Below are 18,768 nucleotides of genomic sequence, written 5' to 3'. Positions count from 1 at the left end.
TGAATGGATCAAAATTGGGATTCTAAAAGTGATGATTACACAATTGTCATTTTTTTATAAAATATAATTAAGGAAAGCCAGCACATGGGTACACAATTGCTGTCGACGGGAAGCCAATGGAGTCTAAAATGGAATCTCTTTCATTTGCTTCTGGAAACATTCGCGTCGACACTTTTAGGATAACAGCGGTGGTAATACAGGATTGTAAAGTCGACGTGTCAGGAAACGCATCAGGAGTAGTTTGAGGAAACGTACTTCAGGTCAAAATGTCAAGTTCCACCGCAACTGAATTGCACTTCATGCTTCCACAGATTTCCTGTGGTCGACTTGGACCAATTGAGCAAGAGAACAAGAGTGGGCGAACTTATTTTTATTTAATATAAGTGCCAAATGGATACAGAAAACTATCTTTCCGATTGGTCTAAATCGTATCTTTTTTTTTTTTTTTTTTTTTAATTTTGACTGAGAGGGCAGTCCCACATTCCACTCTAACACATTTTCCACATTTATCAGTGCAATTGTGTCACCTCCAAATTTCCAAGACGGCCTTGCTGATGAAAACCAGGAGTCTCCTCCTGCAAACACCCCAGAGGGCGAGATTAGAAAAAAAATGAAGTCCGAGAAAGCAAATATTCTTTACCTGGTGTGCCAGTTAGTCTAGTATAAGTGAACATCAACTTTTGTTAACTATTCGACAGGTACTTGCACGCAGACCACAAATGTGCAAAACACTTTTCAAATTGAAAAATAAATTTAAATAACCCTCATTGTACTTTGCAGCAACAAAACTTAAAATCAATTTGCTGCAAATTAAATAAGTCCACTCTAGTTCTCAGTGGCCCAATTGTGAAAAATATCTTTTAGAGCTGGAATAAAATGAAACCCTGCAGCTAAAAAGTGACAAAACACACACACACACACAAAATCCATGCAGGAGTTGGAATGTGAAGAAAAGATGAGGTACAGCAACAAATGAGGGTGCGACCAAGAACAGATGGGGAAGCGTTTTCGAGACCCGACACTGGGGCACACGCACAAAACCTTTAATGCAAACAGCACTTCTACACGAAAACACTTGAGAATGTTTGCGGTCATGATTAGAGCACAGCTACACACGACAACTGCCCCCCACCAACCCCCCTGACAGCCTTAAATGAGAAAAATGACAATTACACCCAGAAGAATTTCAACCAGTGAGCACAATCACTCCAGAGTGCGCTTAACTTATCAAGAGCTATCTATATGCTTGTGTATATATGTAAATATATATATCCTGGAAAGTTAAAAGACTTGATGCATTTCAACTGTTTAATGGAGAATTCCGTATAAATAAAATCAGTTGAAATGAAAGTGGGGGTGGGGGGTAGGAAAAAAGTCCATTTTACAAATAGATCCTCAAGATGAATGCAATCCTGTAAAAAAAAAAAAAAAAAAGTTGTGCCGCCCTTTTGGTCAGCTCTTTAAGACCACAGTTGCAGACCCCAAATAAGGAGGGTGGGGAAGATATCTTTATCATACAATTGTTTTGAAACACACACACACACACAAAACAGTACACTACATTGCGCATTTACAAGTCAACTATCGAATTTGTACACTGTTGAGACAAGACCCTATCATGGAGCCATTTTAATTCTTGATATCTTTCACTTTGTTTTGCGGAAAATTATTATTATTTTTTTTTTTTACAAATGTCCGCCCCGCGCCCACGGAACACAATTTACACTCCTTGCCCGGGAGTGACATGAAGGACATTATCTTTGTAGTGGAGATGTACTGCCGGGCCGCATTTATTTCGTGGAGAGAATGAGGGCGACGATGAGCCCGTACAGACCCAGGACCTCGGCGAAAATCAAGATGAGGATCATGCCCACGAAAAGCCGCGGCTGCTGAGCCGTGCCCCGCACGCCCGCGTCGCCCACTATGCCGATCGCGAAGCCGGCCGCCAGCCCGCTCAGACCCACGCTCAGGCCGGCGCCCAGGTGGAGGAAGCTCCTTGAACACGGGGGGGACAGAAAGTCTTGGTCAGCATGTGATGAAATATCAGCAGAGAAATTGCTAACGCTAACTAGCGCGGCGACTGTGAAAAAAGTCGCGGCTTGTAGGCCGGGAATTACAGTAAATTATAAATCTCAAGTCTTAACCATTAAGTCTCCTGCAAAAGTTATTATGGTGCAAAAAAAAAAAAAAAAAAAAAAAAAATTGAGTAGGCCTGGATACTGAGAGTGTATGTATGTTGCAGGTATTATTTTTGACTGGCTATTCAACACGTAGACGGCTAGTCTACGTGTTGAATAACCGATTAAGTTGTCGTCAGTGGCAGCTTGCAAAATGTGCTTATTCCATTTTTATTTTATTATACGTGACAGAGTGTACTGGTATCGTCTATTTTTGACCACTTACGGGATGGAAAAAAGGGATAAAAGGTAACCAAAAACTATTCATTTCAGGTCATTTTTAGGAAAAAGAAAATTTACACAAAGACAATTATTTTTTTTTAATCGATATGGCACAGCACTACATAAAAATAATGTAACGAGCGTGGAAGCCAACTCACTTGTAAAGGCTGACCCGCTCCGTAATGTTGTTGGCAATGAGCACGGCCACAACGAGGCCGTAGATGGCGATGATGCCCGCCATGACCACAGGGATGATGGACTTCATGATGAGCTCCGGCCTCATCACGGACATGGCGGCGATGCCCGTGCCGCTCTTGGCCGTCCCGTAGGCCGCTCCCAAAGCTGGCGGGGGCGGGGGGGAGAGGACACAACAAGCCGGGTTAACATTTGCACGGGCTGGATGTCAGGCGTGAACACACAAAAAAAAAAAAAAAACGGATGTAAAATATAGTCACGACACTTTCAGTTCCTTCCAAAAGTCCAACATGCTGACATTGTTGAAATGGAACCAGATAGTCCCCAAACAGTTTTCTACGCTTCACGTTAAAGCCTTGTTCCTCTCTCTCTTTTATACTTCGTTTTCACTTTGCTGCGAGACCAAGCCAGACGTGGGGGTGGGGGGGCTAGTCGCACACTTCTTACAAAGCAGCCATACGGTTGTACTTGAACCTTAGGTTTGATTCAAACCGTAGCTCTCATTATTCATAAAGTGCTTGGCTTTTCTCTTATTTACTCAAGGGTGACTTTGGGAACTTGCTGATTAAAAAAAAAAAAAAAAAAAAAAAAATCATACCACAGCATACCATTTGGCTTTAAGTTCAGACCTTGACTTGGCAGCTAATTTCACTTTTTCGGCAGCAAGTAAACATCTTATTCGGCATCAGTGCAGCGTGATACTTTGACACACAAAATACCACAAAGCCACACAGACACGTGACGAGGACAGTTACATTGATTCATAATTAGTAACCAGAGCTGTTGACAAATTGCCTCAACAGGTCGTGAAATGATTCCCAGGTGAGGTTTAAGACAGCATTGTGAGCTGAACGTCCATCTTATAGTCGAGACGGAGCAAATTGTATACTTGGCTTCTGACCAAATGACATAGATGCAAAGAGTTCTCCGCAGAACTCTTAACAGCATCTGAAAGGCCTCAAGAGTCATCTTTAGGATGATCGTTGTTGACTTGTTTCCCCGTGGAAATGCGTTGAGAGCAATCGGACTGTGCAGCGCCATGCCGAGATGAGCCGTGAGGCTTTCTGATAAATGGATGGAGACGCGTTGCAGTCACTTAACTGTGCACACGGTGGCTCACCACATCCGCCAAACGATACGACTGATCTGGTCAATACAAGGTTAAATTGTTGAGCTCGAGCCGGACTGAGCACTGCAGGCCTAGAATAAAAATAGTCCTAAAAAGATACCTTCATTTAACAACAGAAGCTACAAAAGCTTATCATCAGGCCCCACCACCAAGCCACACACACACAAAGTCACAGATACAGCGTGGAAAATGAGGATTGCAGTCAAGTGGGCAACAATATCTGCACCCCAAAGGCACTATTTATGGATATAACTTACACTCATAAATCTAGTTACCACAGTGCTCTGATATCCATTATTACACAATAAGGTAGTAAATGAGATCAAGTAAAATTATCCTGAAACAACTCCATTATTTCTGGGCGCTTGAGTCATCCTCAGTATTGTGTGACAGCACACAACGGAGTCCTCAAACACAAGCATTCCATTCAGACTAAACGCGTCGAGTGGTGGCTCCTGCAGCTGGTGCGGTGTGCACCTAAAAACCCGAGATTTTAATCCTAATCCACTCAGATCTGGCTAAAAGCTTTTACAATTTTTTTTTCCTCCGGGTCGATTTGGGTGATGAGAAGCCCCGATGACGTCGTGTGACGTCAGAGCAAAAGGGCTGCCGAGAGCAACAAAAGATGTTGCAAGGAAAAAGCTCAGGCGTAGTAAATTCGAAAAACTAGTTTCATATCGTGATCAGTCGTGAAGATCATGTTTTTTTATGTAATGATGGGCAGGGTGCGCAGTGATGAGTGTGCAACATTTACAGTATGACTCACACCGAAGCCCTGCATCACCAACAGCGAGCTATCTGAAATATATACACGAATAACATGCGCTCTAAATGTGCACAATGAAAACAATTAAGCGCATGGCATAGGATTTCCCGTTTTTAAAAAGTACGGCCAGGCATCGTGACAGATGAGCTGATTAAAGGATTGTTTGAATTGCAAAAAGTGAGCATATGACTTAATACTATCTACAGTATGTAAAGTGCTATTTTGCATATTTACTTACAAGTGTGATGTCACGACAGCTCAGATGTTAGCTGATACTACTGATGAGCCTCGTGCGAAGGTGTTTGTATTGTGCTGAATAATTTAACTACTGGGCGGCACGGTGGATCAGCTGGTAAAGCGTTGGCCTCACAGTCCTCAGGACCTGGGTTTGTTCCCGACACCAGCCTGTGTGGAGTTTGCATGTTCTCCCCGTGCCTGCGTGGGTTTTCTCCGGTCACTCGGGTTTCCTCCCACATCCCAAAAACACGCAACATTAATTGGTGTTCACAATAATACTGGCAGGAAAACAGAGCTAAATAAATTGTGAAATTCAAAAAGCGTTCAGTGGTGACGGGAACCACTTGTAGCCTACCAGAAAAAAATGCTAATCTTCTTCTTTTTTTCCTTTCGGCTTGTCCTGTTAGGGGTCAGAGTCCAAGGGGATTCCAGTCTAACCTCATCTGTCAGCCTATCCATTACTACCGCAAACAGGAAGGGGCTCAGCGCAGATCCCTGATGCAGTCCCACCTCCACCTTAAATTATCTGACACACCAACGGCACACTTCACCGATGTCACCTCAAAATCATGTCGGGAAGACTGAATTCTTTATAAAATAAAAAAAATACTTCCTTCTCCAAGGGAACATGCCCCCCCCCCACCCACAACAAACCCCAGGACGCTAATTCCCCAGCTGTCACTTCCCTGCACTGTTTCTAGCTACCTGCTCATAGTTTGTGTTCAGCGCTAAAACTACATTGAGGTTTAATGATTAGTCCTAAGAACCCTGCAGCCTCTTGTTGTGTCAATAATATCCTTAAAAAATAAAAAAGGGAGACTCCAGATCCATCAACAGAAAATAAAACGACTCATAAAACACAACACAGTATACTCGAGTCAGCCTAAAGGTCCAGCAGGTTGAGCTTACATAGTCAAATACATTTTTTTGGTGATTATTAAATCACGTTTAAAACAGACATCACGCCAAGGTATGCCTTTATATCGACGTTTCACAAGACCAGTCAGACGGCCAGTGCAGTCAGAAGGCTCGCCATGTGATTGTCATGTGACTTCGAATCATTCCTTTGAGCAATAAGGAAGTTACCCCTCTGAGGCCAGTTGCCAAGCGTTTGCAAAAGAAGTGACAGTTGTTACATTACATACATTAATGGTGGAAGTTTTTGATCCCAATACACATGTTTATGAAAAAGTTTTGGTTTCATATTGATTACAGTCAGATAAAGGGAAAGGGGGGTGGTGGGAAAACAACCATTTACAGACTATATTTTAAATATACAGGTCCTCATAATGAAGGACAGATAGCCTTCTTAAAAAGACCCATTGAAACATACCACAAAATATGCATATTTCACATTAAAAAAATGAGATGCAGTTCAAACGATCCTGTATTCTTTAGTATATGTAGAAGGTAATACTATTACTACTACTACTAGAGTAGAAACGAATAAGTCCCACATTGAAACCACTGGTATAATTTATTTGTGGTCAGACTGTGCCAAGTCAGTATTGATCCCATTTTGAGTTATCCACTTTGTTGGTTGTACTGTCTTATTAATATGAGTGTTCAAGTGTGTGTGAATATTGCTGCTCTGAGAATTTATTTTAACGAAGTATGTCTATGTGGCTCAGGTCGAGGCCAACTTATGTGGACGTCATCTGCTAGCTTTAGCACTCTTAGCTCAAATGCCTGTCGTGTTGGAGCATATAATAACGAGAGAAACACGATTAGGTCCGATAAGACTAAACCGAAAGCAAACAAATGCTTGTAATATTAATAATTAGAAGAAAAATTGCGGAACCAACAACGACATTGGCGAGGTAACTTCATGGCCAATGTGGGGTTTGTCATTTCGAAAAAAAAACTTGCTACAAACTAGTGGCGTATAATGACATTAAAACTAGTTTTTGTTAATAAGAATATTTTTAAAAATGGGTAAAAGAGTGATAATTACCACTAAACACCATCGCCGCAGAGGCACCCATCACTGCGAAGAACGGGGAGTATTCGGGACCTTCGGCCGACATCGTTGATATGTAGATATAAAAAAAATAATAATAATAATAAAACAACAAAATTAGGGAGGCGAAGCCGTCGACTAACAAAAGGGAATCCCAGGCGAAAGCCCACGAGCTCGGGGGTTGAGGAGGCGGATGACGAAGGGAAAGGACCTGCGTCTATCTAAGCTAGCAGTCAGTGGTGGAGGGACTCAGTCACGACTCTTGTGATAAATACCCGGCGCACGAGCACAAAATGGCGAAGCGGAAAATATCACCTGACCAGCGTGGAAGTCGTAAAACAACGGCGATTGACGTTTACATTCACCGAAAACGCACAGTTAAGATATTATTCCAAATTAGAAGACTCATAAAAGCTTTTTCGTAAAAAAAAATATTCGAAAAGATTTCTTGTATTTTGTATAAATTGCTGCTTTTCGTCGCTCATTTCTTGAAGGTCACCCCTATAAAAGAGTTGATTTGGTCTAGTCCGCTGCGGGCTCCCTTTTTGATGGATATTGACCCTTTGGAGGCAGCGGCAGGATTTGCAGAATTCTTAATTTGCAGTGTTTTATAAACATATAATCGCACATATGAGGAAAAAAAACATTGAAAGTATGTCATCCAATATTCACCGTCTTCATTGGTGACAGTGACAGTGAGTTGCCATTGTTTCATAAACACGTAAATCGAAGAAACACAATGCTAATCACTGAAAGTATAAGCAGGATATAATGTCTCTGTTTGCTGTGTCTTACAAATACATATTGCAGTTGTATTTATTTAACGTTTTTAATGGCACATCATTTAACAACTGGATTATGCAATGAACTAAAGAGTTTGTAGTGTCTTAAAAATTCGTAAGAATCCATTATATATATATATATATATATATATATATATATATATATATATATATATATATATATATATATATATATATATACTGTATAGGATTTAATGCAATTTAATGAACATATATTTCAACACAAATGGGGGAGCAACACAAGCAAACAATATCCTAATGCAGGTATATATTCTGAAACCTGTTTTGTTTTGTTTTTGTTTTTTGTTTATAAAACAGTGTTGAGACCGGCCATGATGTACGGATTAGATGCGGGGGCACTGAAGAAACAACAGGAAGCAGAACCGGAGGGAGCAGAAATGAGGATGCTCAGGTTCTCGCTTGGAGTGAACAGGTTGGATAGGATTAGAAATGAGCTCATTAGAGGGACAGCCAAAGTGGGATGTTTTGGAGACAAGGTTAGAGAGAGCAGACTTCGATGGTTTGGACAAGCATGAAATCATGATGTGCAAACTGTTTATATTATATTTGACACTGTTATGACTCTGCAATATTAATATCTCAAAGCACCATTGGCTGTGCTCAACGGGAGGATAACTGTGTTGCACTTGCCCGCACCGATTCTTGCATTTTGCACCAGGACTCTACAGCGCAGCGGCGGGTGCCTTGCGGTGAGCTGTGACACGCTGCAACATGGGCCACGGGAGTGAGAGAATGTGAGGCGGCGTGTGCACGGGAGGGGGGTGGCTGCTGAGAAATCCCCACTCCTTCAGGCAAGAGATGGGGTGGGGAGCTAGTTTGCGCGTCAGAAATCGCCGGTGCGCTCCCTGTGCGTGACCTTTTCGACCAACATCCTACTAAATGACATTTGGGTGACAATGTCGGCTTACAACAATCAGGTACAGATGGACAGGCTGACATTTGTAGTCTCATCGTCCTTGTTGGGAGCCTCTGCAAAGGGGAAATGTGACAAATTCTCACAAGGGGATGATGAGGTCACACTGCTACTCTAAATGCAATATGGGTTTCTCCCCCCCCCCCGCCCCTCACATGACAGGAACATTGCAAAAAAATATATTAGCTGTCTCCTGTAGTCTTCTTCATTTTTTTTTTCTTTTTTAACAAAGGGGTGGTGGTGTAGAAGAGGCCGATCTCAGTGTAGGATTAAGACATAAGCATCTTATTGGAGGGGGCTGGAAATCGTGGTCGTCAAGTGATGCGCCAGACCAACACCCAAAGCTAAATATAGAAAAGCGCATGTGTGATTAGCTGAATCCTCAATGAACAGCGCAGCCTTGGCACGCCGGAGTCGACGGCACTTATCGTAAAGAGGGAATCACTACGCCACTTTGCCATCCGGGATATTACATTTTGCAGTGGGAGGGGGGGCTGCCGCACCCGCTTCAAACGGATAGATTTGCAATGCGAGTGCTTTAACACCCACGTTTAATAGGTTAGTGTCTACCAAAACGACAACGTTTCAACTGAGGTCAAACAGATTTATAAGCATAAATAAATATAGTTAAGCCCAAAATGATTCATGTTCTGAACAAATGTATTGCAGTAAACCCCCACCAATCACTGGGGTAACATTCCAGACCACCCAGTCGCAATAAAACACACAAATATCAGTAATATGCACAGTATAGAGCGACTGTAAAAAGCAAACCGCAATATAGCGGGGGATTACTGCATACTTTTTAATTAACTGTTATTTTATTGAATCTTGCAACATGCAACTATTTTGCCAATCATTTGTTAAATGTGACAGTGAAAATTATGGAAGTACATATGTGCCACTAGGATTTGAATTTGAAATGTAAAGTGATCACATTTTCAATAGTTGCTGCAATTCGCTGTCTAAATTTCACCGCCTGTGCTGCCAGACAGGGTTACTTCAGGTCAGAACCAGCCAGCCAATCCAGTTACGCTTTCTTAGTATGTGACGTCATGTGATTTAGAAAGCTTAACTGCGATTGGGTGGGTGTTTGGTTCTGAGCTGAAGTAACCCTGCCTGGTGGCACAGACGGTGAATTTTAGACAGCGAATTGTAGCCAGTTGAATTGTTAACATTGAATAGTGACACTGAAATACAACTATTGAAAATGTGATCACTTTACATTACAAATTCAAATCTTGTTTTTTCTGTGGCATTGCAAATTACAATCCTGGTGGCACATATTTACTTCCATAGAAAATGGCCATAACTGCGAACATAACTTCCCCGTGTTATGCAACACTCTGGTGATAATTTCAAAGTAAATACGACACATTCAACAAATACAACATAAATATATACATAAATAAATGGGAGTAAATGAAAATTACAAATTGGTGTGGATGTCTGGAAAATCATTCCAGTCATGCAGTTTAGACAGAAACTTCCTGAAAAGACAACAAAAATAGAGATGTGTGAGTAATTTTTCCCATATGTAGCTATTCTTATGAACTTTTAAGTGTATTTAAAACACTTCAAGCATCATTTAATTGAATATCAACAAAAATTATAATCTGGTGTGAAAGGTAACACAATTGCAGTAGAAATCACAACAAGGAGCCCTTAGTAGAGAGGCAAAAAAACAAGGAGATGGAATTAGACATTTTGATTCAAGGTCAGCTGACATTAAAAGGCATTCGGCGTAGATGCGAGTGAGGGAAAGAAAAAGGTCGAGACACGAGTCCATTGAAGCATAGTGCTGCATTATCACTTTTTTTTAATAGACAATCAACAATATAGATGTACAAATCCCAAAAGGTTGCATCAGTGGGAGAACATATTGCCAAACACCACAATTGTGAAGGACAGAATCCATGGGAGAGACCATTGATTTTAAACCAAATAAGCATTTCTCACAACTTACATTTCTGTTTCTTAGTCGTCACTTACAGCTTTGGGATAAACGGTGCAAAACGGCAACACTGAAATGCATCACGGACACGAGTCACAAGCACAAATCACATTAATTCAGTCCGAGCGATCAGACACATGACCACAACTTCAGTCAACAAATCCGCTCATTACATTTGAATCTTGTTGATCAGATTTAAAAACACTTTACGGCCAGACATATTTAAGACAATATACCAATATGAACCTATGTGGTCACTGATCTTTCCTCAGGACTGCACTTTGATTGAGAATTTGGCAGTCTTGTAATAAACTTCGCATAAAAATAAATTTACACAACACATCTAAATCGCTCCTCAGCATGGATATGAACGCAACACATCACGACGTGACGCGAAACTGTACACTATCAGGCTAATTATGAACATTTATACATAACAATAAATTGGAAAAACATGAGATTTTGTTCTGATGAAATAAGGTCCAAAAATACAATCAAGATTTAATTTGCAGGACGGCGAAATGTTTTCACTTCAAGTTGGACGTGCATTCGGACATTTAGAGAAGGTCAAATTAGGTTGACCTCTCAACGTTATAGTGCATTTTGGATCCAGATGGAATTTCACCCGAAAGCTAACTTTCTGCGAGTAATGTAGGTTAGATTAAGTGTTTTCCCGCGATTGGGTTGTATAAAGTGGGTGCAGCGTTATGTTGCCATGGCGTCCTGGAAGCCCCAACTTTCCAGCAGGGCCACTTGGAAGCTCTCGGCACACAGTGGCGGGTTGTCGAACGTGGCGCAGCAGCCGGTGCGCCCGTGGTTCAGCTCCGAGTCGATGTACAGGGCGTTGCCTTCGCCTCCACCTGACCAGAGAACGCAGCGATGGTGGTATTTCAGAAATATTGCTTTTTCGGTTCGCTTTTGCCCCGGCGACATTTTGATCATACATATCGGGCACAGGAGGCAATGCCAAACCTAGGGGCAATTTAGAGTGTCCAATTAACGTTGCATGTTTTTGGGATGTGGGAGGAAACCGGAGTACCTGGAGAAAAACCACGAAGGCACGGGGAGAACGTGCAAACTCCACACAGGCGGGGGCCGGGATCGAACCCTGGACCTCAGAACTGTGAGGCCAACACTTTACAGCTGTGCCGCCGTAAATAGTGATGATGAAACATTTAAGTGGGCTTGTTTTTGTCTGTTTTGTCAAACAATTGTGATTTTTTTTTTGGGTGACATATAGGTCAGATGAGCGCCACCCGAGTGTGAGCATTAGGTCTCATTTACTTACTCTTGGATTTATACTAGTCTGAGATCTACTTAGATTACTCTCCATCTTTAGAACTAGACCAGCATTGGATATAGACTTCTATAGTACTGGATTTAGTTCAACTGCTCTTACTTGAGGGTGTTGAGTAAATTACTTTCAGAACAGGTCTTGGATTCAGTATTGGATTTAGATTACTTTGACAGTCCTGGATTAAGACTACTCAGACCGATTTACCTTCATATTTCCACTTAGTCTTTGTTACACTTTTCTTGACAGTGGACTAAGCTTGGACTGAGTTTTTAATCAGATTAGATAACTAGACATTAATCTGCCCTCGTTCGGATATAAATTTGTCGTATGAATGGACACTGGTGGATATGCAGGTTCGCTGTACCTTCTGTCATTAAGTAGAAAAACATTTAGCTGATCTGCCTGTCACTATATCACTGGCTTAGCTAAACATTTTTTTTGTAGTAAATAATTTTCAAACTTACCAACAATGATAGAGTCAAAGTTCCCAGCCATAAACATGGACGTGTTCCTCGAGTTGAGATTGAAGTGGCGGGCGGACAGGAAGGGCGACAGCTCGCCGGCCGCCTTCTCTGTCGGCTGCAGACTATTTGTGACGGAGTTTTGGCCCTCGGAGGGGTCCGTGTCCTCCTGACCGCGATCCTTGACGGCGGAGGCTAACTCCGGGTGGCGGATCACCACCCACTCGTAGCGCTCCATCTCCGGCTTCAGCTGACAACAAACAATTAGGATGCGGTCGGGCATTAACCGGACACTTCATTAGGAACACCTGCAAGTCACATGAGATCCTAAACTCGCTACTCTCTGTCATATTGTCAGCGAGGACACGCTCTGAATTATGGGAGCATGGAAAAATGAAGAAAAAAAAAAACCCTCTAGCCAAAACTACAGGAAAAGTAAAATGAATCACACGTTTATATCTTTAGCATGCCAATTCCTGACATCAGTTCAATCCCTTTATTTTGGTGCCATTATATTATTTTGAATTTATAATCATGATGAAATACATCCGGATCAGGATACAGCAGTTCTTGTTCACCCCGTGCTTGAACATGTGTGCGTGAAAAGAGTGTCTCTTCCTTCTGTGCAGACATCAGACAGGCCTAAGCTGTGGCAGGTAAATAATTTACACATCTAAGACATTTAATTTCTTTTACCAGCACAGGAAAGTCACCTGTGCACCACAGACTCCGCCCCCCCTTCAACATCACAACTTTATAAATTGGTTCTACAAAGTGATCCCAACGATGCTGAACTCAAAAGCATGTGAAACTAGAGAAACAGCACCCCCTGCTGGCTATAATGATAACGCAGAGAATGCAAGCTCTTTTTTGCTAGCGATAAATTAAAAAAAAAAAAAATGGAATTGAACTCACCCTGAAGACGAAGCACTCCCCTGTGCCAAAGAAACTCAGCTTGTTGCCTCCCCTCTTGCGTTCTTCCCAATCAGTAGACAGGAAGGCTCCGCATACCTGAGCCCAAACGAGTGTCGTCACAATTCATGTTTGAATTCAGTTTTTAAAATGGCTGCCTTACATCGCCGTCTGTGGTTCGGATCAGGAGCAGCGTGGGCTCGTGGCCTTCACAATGCTCGTAGAATCTGCGTGAAGTTAATGTGGTGCAGAGAACCAGATTAAACAGAAGACTTAGCGTCGTTCATTATAGGGGGAACTAATTCAACGCCTGTAGTAGTAAGACTACAGAACAGGTACCAGTTTTCTAATATAGGGAGTAAAAGTGAACATTTTGAAGAATAGATACTAAAAACGAGTCAAATGTACTGTACCTGTTGAGGCTGCAGCCATGCGTGGAGGTGGTGAAGAGGAGCTGCGGTTGGCTCAAGGCGAAGCGCTCGGGAATCCACGACCAGATGTCCCGCATCTCCTTCGCGCTGACGATCTCTGAGGAGAAAGTGTCCGGGTTGAGCGCCAGCTGCACGTTCCTCCTGCGGACGCCGCGGGAAGAAACGCGACGGGAAGGGGAAAGTTAGTCATCCACTTCCGAGGAGGGTGAGGGGTTTGAAGAGATGGTACGGTACAGAAATGATTCCCAGCCATTGGGCCAAGGCACATTAAAAGAGTGCTGTGAGGGATTGGCGGTTGGGGGGTGAACTATGGGCTCGAAATGATTCATATCAATAAAAAGGCCGAGATTTGAGGAAATCGAGACAAGACCAAGATCGTTATGTTAGTAAAAACTGTGACATTTGCAATTTGGTGGTGTGCTCTGTGATCTATATCTATGCGTGCCTTGGCTCAATAAAGGGCGGAAACACAGCACTACAGTGTATGGACAAATGTATTGCGATACATGTCATGTCATCATCCAAGCCGCTTATCCTCACAAGGTTCGCGAGAAAGCTGGAGCCTAACCCAGCAAGCTTCGGGCGAAAGGCGGGCCACACCCTGAACTGGTCGGCAGTCAGTCACAGGGCAGATATCGACACCATCACCGAGGGGGAATCGATCCCACGCTGCCCGTACCACTACACCATCAGTGACATATTGCGATACAGAATCAGCCAATTAGATGTCGGGGTACATTACTTAGTTCTGAATTATTAATTACAAAACATTTTGTGGAGTTCTACTCAAACTCTGTGGGTAGAGTTTGCCAAACAAGGTTGATATGACACAAATTCGGAGTACTCAACTCAAGCCAATCAAATATATTTAGCATGTACAGCAATACATTTATTTATATATCTTCAATTGTGGTATTAAAATAAATGATCTGAGAAAGGAAAGCAATGAACGTAGATAGCAAGATGATGGGCGAGAACCCACCGAAATCTGAACCAGAAGTGGAAGTGAAGATGAGATGGAAGATTGATGAAAGAATGTTGCAAAAAAAACAAAACAAATGAGGAAACAAAGTGAAAGTGAGGAAAAACGTACAAGAGAAACCATCACCATGGGGACAAAGGAAAACAAATATAGAAACTTTCCTATTCACAAATTCACCTCTTAAGTGGCCATGCATTAGATTACTGTTAGCCCATCTTTGGGGTTTCATATTACCGTAATTTCCGGCCTAAAAGCCGCGACTTTTTTTCCCCACACGCTTTCAACCTTGAGGCTTATGCGGTGATGCGGCTAATTTATGCATTTTTTTTTTTCTAACAGCACTCGAGCGGAAAAGGTTAGAGTGAGACCGGTGGAATATATGTGCCGAAGAAGTAACGTTTACCGGTCCGGCCCTGTTAGCGCTGCACTAGCGTGTAACTACGGTGGTCTCAGTGATTTTTTTACCAGTACGTTTGTTTTTTTGTTAACCGGCCCTTTTAGCGTGGAGGGGCTGGCATCAGCGCTAGCGTTAAACTTCTCCGTGTACCATCTTTGTTTGTAAATATCTCACGTTTCAATGTGGGCACTTGCGGCTTTTACACGGCTACGGCCTACGTATGTACCAAAAGGTATTTCCTTTCCAAATGTACTTGGTGAAGCTTACAAACACGTGCACTCTGTAGGCCGGGAATTACGGTTTGTATATTCGAATTAAGCGAGATGACGTTCAGAAAATGAAATTAATTACGGAGTGTCCCATAAGTCTCCATACATAAGGGAAACATAATCCATTCCATAAATATATGGTTCTAAAATGCATTTATTTATATTTCAGGTAACCCAAAGAATGCATTTGAATAAAGAGCAACAAAATGGTTGCAAGCACATCAAAGAGAAAAGACGGGATGAGTCGCACATACGACGCTGTGGCAAAACTTGTCAGCGTATAATTTTACCTCTTCTGCTTGACCGTGATGCCTTTTTGCTGCAGGGACTTTTCATTGGTGAGCTGCAACAAGGTGATCTCCTTGCGGCTCAGCAGGCGAATGGTGAAGGCCTTCTCGAGCAGCTTATCAGGCGTGACCACCGAAGCGATTCCTTTGACAAAAGCCTGAATGTCTGACCTGACTTTGCCGGAATCCTGCTGCTGGTCGGCTGGCGCCCTCGCGGCTCCCGCCTTGTGCTTCCGGTAAAACTTGAGTAAAGCTATGCCAACGCGGTATAGAATCTTGTAGCCCTCCACCAGGTAGACATCCAGGATGCGGACTATGTGGCTGAAGGGCAGGTCGCCGAGCACCCAGCGCTGCCAGTCCGCGTAGACCTCCAGAACATCCCGGGCCGTGGCCACGATCAGTTTATGAGCCGGGGCGCAGTACTTGTTGGCCAGATCTCCGAAAGTCATGCAGCCCGACTCGTAGGCCAGAAAGGTCTGGTCCAGGAGCCGTTTACCCGGCTCGTTGCAAGCCAGTATGCGGCTCACGTGCTCAAAACACTGGGCCTCGTCGGCGCTGAAGTGAAGGAGCAAAGACGTGATGGCCGGGAGGGAGGGGCAGTGGGAAATATCGGGAAACTGACCAGCCAGGCAGCCGATTATGCGGTGGGCGGAGCCAACAGCATCGGCCTTCAAGCAATAGCGCGGCACGGGGCTCCCGTCCACAAAGTCGGGCAACGGGATGTTGGAGGACGGCTTCTTGGTGACCTCACTTCCCATGAGGTCCCGGTAGACTTCGGCATCTGGCGTCACCGTGCGACAGGGGATGCTTTTGATCAGCTGCTGGTACACTTGCGCCCGAAGCGTGTGATTCTTGGCCCAGTAACCCTGACGGGCCATCTGCTTAAACTCTCGCAGGTCCTTGCAGTCCACCTTGGTGGGCCCGCTGCTCTTCGCCAGATCCCCCATCTGGTTCAAGTCCACGAAAGCGGCATAGTCCTCTTCAGCCATGGTGGGAAACTGAGTGGGGCTCTCCGAAGACTATGACTAAACCCCGCCTCCAGACAACTGATCGCTGGCCTATTCTACCGAGCGGCCCATGACTGTCGCTGCACAGATAACGGGAAAAAGGGAGAAATAAGCACACATTTTGAGGAAAGAATGAGACATAAAATAAAGCAGGGATTCCTCCCCAGCGTCGGTCCTATAATTATCTATTTACCAGAAACTTCTTCATCTCTCTAAGCCAGCGACGTATCGTGATAGGCAGAAAAAATAAAAGCCCTCCCACTAAATCACCTGTTGCCATTCAAAAAACAGAATAGCTTTGTGTTTGAAGTTTTTTTTAATCAGTACTAGCTTGTCACAGTAAATATTTGCTTTGAAACAGTATTATCCAATCCCAGTCACTCACATTTGAAAAATGTACGGGCGAGGTCCACCAGTCATGCCCGCAGATATAAAGTTGCGGGTGTGTGTTCTGTTTGTAATTATGAGTGTACCCCTATAAGAGCGGAGGGGGGCGGTGTCAGGTAAACTCGGAAGTAGAAGTAGGCTGAGCAGCAGCAGTTAGAGACTGTGTGCTTCCGTGTTGAAAAAAAAACAAAACAAAAAAAAATGCGCAGTTTAGAGGGAATATTGGTAAAGACTACACAAAATAAGCGACGTCTTTCCATATCTATATTTCTACTCGTAACAAATTTGATGCACGGGATTTTTCGTGACCGACTGTGCAGATTTGCGAGTGCGATGGTGCGCATACGCACCCGTCGAATCACAGTGACTGCAATCCATTACATCGTCAGAGCTAAAAACATCTGAAAACTAGATGAATTAAATCTGTGACGTGACGACTGACGAATGCAAGTTCTCGTGGGACTCGCGGGTCGACAAAACGTCTTAATTAGCCAAACGCATGTTCAAGCAAGCATTTCCAGAAACGTGAACGAGATCTGGTCAGAAGTGGGGCAAGATCATTGAACACTGCTTGAGTGCTACTGACACGGAGGGCTAAAGACCACGTCCAAAGATCAGTTGCGATATATTGAAAAATGTGTCTTCGTAAACACTTTTTTCAAAGCACTCATTTTACGCAATAGTTGGACACACAGAACATTTGCTCTCACTCATTGTTGTCGACACAGACTGATCCTGATTTAACTCACTTTTACCATTTTATCCACTTAAATAGCAGCTTTTCCACATGATCCAGTTCACCAAAAAACATCTTTTCAGAATAGCATACCAGCTGTACAAAATGAAAAGGGAGACTTTAGGCTAATGTGATTCTGCACTCATGAGGGTCAACTGGTCAGCTTGTAATTAAATGATAGGAGCGCGTCTTTGAAGCTAAGGAAAATTACAGAATGGATGCATGTAATTTGCTAGCAGCTGAACCAGGAAAAAATATATACGTTTATGTATGATAATTTGACCTCATTGTATTCTGCAAAACGTAAAAAAAAAAAAAAAAAAAAAGTCTGCTACCTCCTTCCCCATCAACATGCAGCTGCAAATGCATTGAAAACAATAACTGACCCTCAGTTAGGAAAAGGAACTTATTAAGATGCATTAAAAATGAAAACCAAGCAAATGTATCCCCACCGCTCCCATTCATTCTGGCCAAGTTAGCATTGTTAGCATGAGCTAGCCGCCAGCTGACACAAGCGGCCACCATTTAAAACATGCAGCTAACTACGAGTCGCATTGATACAAACAATGGAACTCGACAGACATCAATTCACATAAAAGGAAAAAGCTAATGGTTTGACATGCATGGGGTAGCATAAATATCACTTACCTCTATATGAATTTGCAGCACATTCGTTTTTTCTCCTATTTACTGGGAACTGCCGAGAAAACAACGCATGAACATTTCGGCGCCATTAAGGACAAAAAAAAAGCAGGTACAGTTCCTTCGGTGGCCAAACCTGAGTTGTGAAAAATGCAGATGTTGCTCCCACCTGGAGAGGGGACATGTCTTGAGACGTCAAGCTGCAGCCGTGGGAGGGGGAGAAAGTCGCCTCGCGCATGCGCACTTGCTCCGAAGCGGCTCAGCTGCAAGCTCAATTTACTGTTGCACGAAAAGCACATCAGCTCAAATAGACTGATTAAATATAGACATATTTTCTTAACTATTTGCATTTTTTTTCCCTCGCATAAGGCAAAACAGATACTTGTTTACACCCAGAGTGTCAAAGTGGATGACAGTGGGACAGGAAACGCCAGAAGAGGGCAACAAAACCTTCCTTTGTGGGGTGGTCAAAGCCACCACCAAAACACAGTCCAACACATGACACTCATTACTGATGATTAAATTGTGCAAAACCTGCGTGACTTTTTGCAACAACGATTCTTGTTTTTTCTTTTCTTCTAGT

At 43.1% G+C, this 18,768-nt stretch overlaps 2 protein-coding genes across 3 annotated transcripts; both read right to left on the bottom strand.

Annotated features, from left to right (window-relative positions):
- Positions 1–150: 150 nt before the first annotated feature.
- LOC133495125 (V-type proton ATPase 16 kDa proteolipid subunit c) lies at positions 151–6,975 on the bottom strand. Its single transcript, XM_061809365.1, has 3 exons — positions 6,681–6,975; positions 2,558–2,741; positions 151–1,995 (listed from the first exon to the last, which is right to left on the bottom strand). The coding sequence occupies exons 1-3, from the start codon at positions 6,751–6,753 to the stop codon at positions 1,791–1,793; spliced, it is 462 nt and encodes a 153-aa protein (XP_061665349.1). The 5' UTR covers positions 6,754–6,975; the 3' UTR covers positions 151–1,790.
- Positions 6,976–10,211: 3,236 nt separating this feature from the next.
- Positions 10,212–18,592, bottom strand: tbc1d24 (TBC1 domain family, member 24). 2 transcript variants are annotated; one of them, XM_061810968.1, is made up of 8 exons: positions 18,322–18,592; positions 18,192–18,240; positions 15,417–16,500; positions 13,461–13,619; positions 13,211–13,274; positions 13,051–13,146; positions 12,139–12,385; positions 10,212–11,237 (listed from the first exon to the last, which is right to left on the bottom strand). In XM_061810968.1, exons 3-8 carry the CDS (start codon positions 16,400–16,402, stop codon positions 11,083–11,085), a joined length of 1,707 nt encoding a protein of 568 aa, XP_061666952.1. In that variant the 5' UTR covers positions 16,403–16,500; positions 18,192–18,240; positions 18,322–18,592; the 3' UTR covers positions 10,212–11,082. The 2 variants fall into 2 exon arrangements, with proteins under 2 accessions (XP_061666952.1, XP_061666951.1); XM_061810967.1 differs by having other exon boundaries at positions 18,192–18,592.
- Positions 18,593–18,768: the final 176 nt, after the last annotated feature.

The sequence above is a fragment of the Syngnathoides biaculeatus genome, chromosome 22 (genome assembly GCF_019802595.1).
Source record: "Syngnathoides biaculeatus isolate LvHL_M chromosome 22, ASM1980259v1, whole genome shotgun sequence".
Classification (NCBI taxonomy): Eukaryota; Metazoa; Chordata; class Actinopteri; order Syngnathiformes; family Syngnathidae; genus Syngnathoides; species Syngnathoides biaculeatus.
This window is presented reverse-complemented; position numbering and strand designations above follow the sequence as displayed.

What these genes read in the sequence shown, in the direction of transcription:
- LOC133495125 (XM_061809365.1), bottom strand. Translation starts at nt 6,753, where the DNA reads ATGTCGGCCGAAGGTCCCGAATACTCCCCGTTCTTCGCAGTGATGGGT. An exon ending in TGCGGCGATGGTGTTTAGTG is followed by an intron (nt 2,742 to 6,680) that starts GTAATTATCACT and finishes CGCCCCCGCCAG; the next exon opens with CTTTGGGAGCGGCCTACGGG. An exon ending in GAGCGGGTCAGCCTTTACAA is followed by an intron (nt 1,996 to 2,557) that starts GTGAGTTGGCTT and finishes CCCGTGTTCAAG; the next exon opens with GAGCTTCCTCCACCTGGGCG.
- tbc1d24 (XM_061810967.1), bottom strand. Translation starts at nt 16,402, where the DNA reads ATGGCTGAAGAGGACTATGCCGCTTTCGTGGACTTGAACCAGATGGGG. An exon ending in ATCACGGTCAAGCAGAAGAG is followed by an intron (nt 13,620 to 15,416) that starts GTAAAATTATAC and finishes CGGCGTCCGCAG; the next exon opens with GAGGAACGTGCAGCTGGCGC. An exon ending in CTTTGACTCTATCATTGTTG is followed by an intron (nt 11,238 to 12,138) that starts GTAAGTTTGAAA and finishes TTCTCTGGTCAG; the next exon opens with GTGGAGGCGAAGGCAACGCC.